This window comes from Borostomias antarcticus, assembly GCF_949987555.1.
Source record: "Borostomias antarcticus genome assembly, chromosome: 5".
Lineage (NCBI taxonomy): Eukaryota > Metazoa > Chordata > Actinopteri > Stomiiformes > Stomiidae > Borostomias > Borostomias antarcticus.
In genome coordinates, this window is record NC_140238.1 from 4,718,886 (window position 1) to 4,723,932 (window position 5,047).

At 51.3% G+C, this 5,047-nt stretch overlaps 1 protein-coding gene across 1 annotated transcript in view; it reads right to left on the reverse strand.

Moving 5' to 3' along the window:
* Positions 1-1,231: 1,231 nt before the first annotated feature.
* ralgapa2 (Ral GTPase activating protein catalytic subunit alpha 2) overlaps positions 1,232-5,047 on the reverse strand; it is a gene marked incomplete at its 5' end in the record, with an annotated part of 114,914 nt that continues 111,098 nt past the window's right edge. Inside the window, 1 exon segment of the mRNA XM_084438391.1 lies at positions 1,232-2,901. Coding sequence (XP_084294517.1) covers positions 2,747-2,901 — 155 coding nt within the window. The 3' untranslated portion in view covers positions 1,232-2,746.

A 5,047-nucleotide genomic window follows, 5' to 3' on the forward strand; every position in this document is an offset into this window, starting at 1 on the left:
TTCACATTGAACCAGTATAAGAAACGATCCTAGTCCTGGTCAAACCAATGTCTTCAGTCCCAGACGCTACCATGCGGAACAGAGGGCCCAATCCCAAACTAATAACTATGACCTACAACCTTAACTCCTATGAGGATCCGGCAGGATGGTTCCGGGTGGCTACTGAGGAAGATGAAAGCATATTGCTCTGATCCAGCTAAAACATTTTTGCATACATTCTTCAACTGCACAAAATGGACTTCAAATCTGAACGAACCCTTATTTCGAGCCTCCTATTAAATCAGTGCTTGTGAAAGAAATGTGTTTAAAAAAAACAAACAAACGAGAGAACAGACGAGAAGAAAGAGAGAACGTAGAGAGGTAGAGGAGAAAGAGAGGATGTAGAGAAGTAAGGCAGAGCAGAGCGACAGACGTGACGTGACGCGGATAGTGTTGCGGGTCAGGCTGAGCCCGGGGGTGGATGGGAACACCTTGCTGCCATGGCAACCCAAACAGGGCCAGGGGGGCAGATTGGGGGGTAGAGGTGGGCGGGGCGGGGGCGAGTAGAGCCAGACTGCCTGTTGCTAGGAAGGTCCCTTGAGTTCAGCGCTGGTATGCCCCCCCCCTCCCCCTCCCGACCCCGCCCCCCTCCCAGACCTCCTCTGGCCTCTCGGGGCTGCAGAGGGGAGATGATGGGGAAGAGGAGGAGCTGGTGCCATCTGATTCCAGTTCAGAGAGAAAGGAAAGAGCCGGGCACCTCCTCACACGGGGACAACACAAAGCAGGCAGGGACCCGTCAATCTGTTTCTTCTTCTTCTTCTATGCACTGAAAGTACAAGACGTTGACCTTTCCAGTCACATGGGAGAAAACACGTCCCCCCCCCCCGCCCCCCCCCCCCCCTCTCCCCCGCCTGGTTAACGAAGAGATGTGGGGCAGGAAGGCCGGGCGAGCTGTCCGCTGGACGCCTCTCGCAATGAAGAAAAGACACAAAAGAGATGTGATTATGTGGAACGGAGGTGCGGGGTTGGAAGAGGGGTGTGGGAGAGGATCGCAGCGGACAGACGTTACACAGGCACTGTGAGAAGCTCCTTCAGAAAAACACACACACACACACACACACACACATGCACAAACACACACACACGTGCACAAGCACAAACACACACGCACACACACACACGCACTTGCACAAACACACGCGCACACACACGTGCACAAACACACGTGTGCACGCACACACACACACACACACACTCTCTCTCTCTCTCTCTCTCACACACACACACACACACACACACACCCACACACACACACACACACCAGTGCATGGAGTTAAGATTCACCTGAGGCTCCTGCGGCATGCTCCTCTAAACAGCACGTGTACACATGATACAACACAACAGCAAAACCACATATTACTCTGTATGTACATCCAAAAAACAAACATGTAATCAAATAAAATTTAAAGCAATTTACATCCAATAATGAAGAGAGGAACATTCAACGCTAGTTCTCCAATGACAGTGAGTGCAAAAGACGTGGGTAGGAACATTGGAATGTCATTTCGTAGCTTCACAGGACAGGGAGACCATGACGAGGGGGGAAGGAGACCAGAGGAACTTATTCGATTACAGGTTATGAGCCCGGGGTTAACGACATCACGCAACAATTACAAATGCAGTCTTTTCTCATTCCAGCGGAGTTGCATAAATCAAAGCGCAGCAAAATCCATTGGAATCAATTTAAAAAGGGGAAATTAGAGCGCTAAAAAAGAGAGAGAGAGAAACTTGGATTCGACCCAGTTGGAAAGACGTCATTGATTGTCCACTCTGGGTTCAGAACTGTTAAAAACGGACTTCTACTGCACGCGCTCCGTCCGCAGCCAGGATGTGTTGCGTAATGTGACGGCGTCTCCTACGACACGGTCATCTCTCTCGTCTACTCCGCAGTGGGAGGAGACGTATTGTCCAAACGAACAAACAAACATGACATAATTACACTTAAATATGTTCCTCGTCAACATTGAGAGAGCTACGCAGTGTTTCACCACAGTAGGTTCAAGTGGGGTGTGGGGACGAAGACGAAAACCCACTGAGGATTCAAAAGGCAGACATACTGTTCATAGAAATGCATGGATGGACAGAAAGGCTTCCTGCCACGCACGAGTTTGATTATATATTATCACTATAAATACGACTGTCCTCTTTCAGTGTTTCGTTTTTGCATGTTTACAGGACAGCCTGAAGGAACGGAAGAACAGTCTCCCAGTCTTCTAGAAGCTTCTTAGAGTTGTCTCTACATCAGTGTCAACTACCAGCCCCTTGGCTATGGCTTGAAAGTTGTGGCATAGAAAGAGATGGATTGAAATTCTCACTACAGGTTGACTTCAAAACACCCATTTCTCTGTGTATATGGTCCATTTCTTATCTCCGTATTCACTAGTAGTGACATTTCTCAGTCATGAACTCAAGTCAAGACTATCTGAACCCTCCATTGGAACGAACTTAAGTAGCTTAATCTCATGTCCATCTCAAATTATGCAGTTCAAGAGCACAACAAATGGAAATGTATCAAAGTATTCATAATTGCCACTTCAAAAATAAATTGCATTATGCTCCAGTTACATGTTTAAATGACACAAATAAACAAAAATAATTCACAAGACCAAAACTGCAGTCATGAGGGGTATGAGGTCCCTAAAGGGGTGGTGTGTCTGTGTGTGTGTGGAGGGGGGGGGTTGAAGGCGGGTTCAGGGAGACGACGAGCTCAGTTGGAGGATTTGCTGATGGCGCTGGCGGATCGGCGGAGTTTTCCGGAAACTCTGTTCCTCGTGGCGCGGGGCATCGTGGGCGAGACCTGGTCCACGGAGTCCGTTCCTACGGCAACGCTGAGCTCGGCACTCGTGCTGCCGCTGAGGGAGCCTGGAGAGAGAGAGAGAGAGAGAGAGATAGAAGGAAGATGGAAACAGAGAGAGAGAGAGAGAGATAGAAGGAAGATGGAAACAGCGAGAGAGAGAGGGAATGAAGATGGAGACAGAGATGGAGGGATGTGTAGAAATGGACACAGAGGAGAGAGAGAGAGAGAGAAAGAGAGAGAGAGAGATGGTTGTTAGATGTGTGGCAGGTGTCTAGAGCTCCGGTTGAATGTGGCATCCAGTACCCCCATCATGCTCTGCCATGCATGTGACCGCTTCCCGGGGCGCCCAAAAAAGCAGCCTCCCCAAACTGCTTTTTCTAGGCTCAAATTCAGAACAACAAAACAAAGCAATAACCGAAACGGGTTACAGCCTTGGCAGAGGTTAGCGCGACACATTCTAAATACGACTTCTGTGGATTACTCCGGAAAAAAACCCGGGCTGGTGAAAAGCCAGTCTCACACCCTCATCACATGCTCGGTCTGACTCCCAAATACAAGCGTATTTTACATGCTGGAGTGGGAAGAAAAGACCTAACAATCTATTTCTAAGCCCCGTGCTGAGAAGGCCCTTGTTGAGGACAGTAGTAGGCTGCACAGTATTCGAGAACAACTGAACACGACCCCCCCCCCCCCCCCCCCACGGAAGAAAACAAACAATCAAGTTGACAATTACGGACCACAAACGGCGCTGCGACAGAAAGAGGAGTCGGCGAGGACAAACTAATTTACGTACTACGCCCCGGCCCCAAATACTGTACCCCCCTCCCCCCTCCACGCCCCTCCCACCCACTCATCTAGCGACGCCTCGGGTTTAAACAACTTCTCCCTGCTTTGTGGAGGAGGAGACGGCATCTGGCCGCCTATTTTCTTTCCTAGACCCCTTTTTTGTCTCTCCCCTCCCTCTCTCCCCTCCCTCTCTCTCTCCCCCCTCCCTCCCTCTCCTCCCTCTCTCCCCTCCCTCTCTCCCCTCCCTCTCTCCCCTCCCTCTCTCCCCTCCCTCCCTCTCTCCCCTCCCTCTCTCTCTCTCTCCCCTCCCTCCCCTCCCTCTCTCCCCTCCCTCCCCTCCCTCTCTCCCCTCCCCCCTCCCTCTCTCCCCTCCCTCTCTCTCTCTCTCTGAAGCATCTCAAGTTGCTGTGGCTAAAAGGCCCGGCAGATGGCTGGAGTAACAGACACTCTGCAGCACGCTGGACACCAGCAGCACTGCTGACTTCTACTGGGAGGGGGGAGGGGGGGGGGTTTACAATGGACTGAATATGTACCGCAGACCATCATTATGCATACCCCCCACCCCCCTCCTCTGTTTTGTGTGTGTGTGTGGGGGGGGGTGAAATAGTGGGTGGGTCTCACTCAGGTCCGACCAACACGCTGTGGCATTCCGGTACCTTCTAGTGGTTAGTCCATTCCTACACTGAGTACAATTAGTCTTTCTGTTCCCCCTCTGGGCCAGGCTGGACCCCCACCCTCACCCCCGCCCCTGCCCAGACCAGCACCACTGTCTCCACCCCACCTCTAGATCCCTACAGACAAAGGCCTATTATATCTGAAAATAATAGAATCAAAAATAAAAAATAAACATTTTTTATAGCGATCAAATTTGATTTAAGAGTGGGGTCTGGTTTAATGGTTTTAGAGAGAGAGACAGAGAGAGAGAGAGGGAGGGAGAGAGGTGGAGTGAGAGAGAGAGAGTGAGAGAGAGAGAGAGCGCGAGAGAGAGAGAGAGAGAGAGAGAGAGAGAGAGAGACAGAAAGGGCATGCAGAAAAAAGCCCCTAAACAAAGGGAGTTTTAAAAGGGTCCCCCTGCAGCAGTTCAAACAAGGCTTACGGACGACAAAGACGTTCTCTCTCTCCGGTGCGACAGGTGTTAGTGACAGAGTCTGCCTCGGGCGAACAGGCACCCTCCGACCGGAGAAAAAAAAACTGCGCGGAGGGCGGGGGGAGAAGAAGAAGAAGAAAAGTGTTTGCAGAGGGAACATAAAAAACGGCGCCGCATGCAGAAAGCCGAGCCAGAAGTGTGCGCCCCACGCTGACCATGCTGCTGCTACTCCGTCAGGTGCTAGGAGTCCCCATCGTGCACCCTCCTCAATTAACCGCCCTGGTCAAACAGGAGAACCCCCCCCCCCCCCCCCCCCCTCCCACACACACACACACACC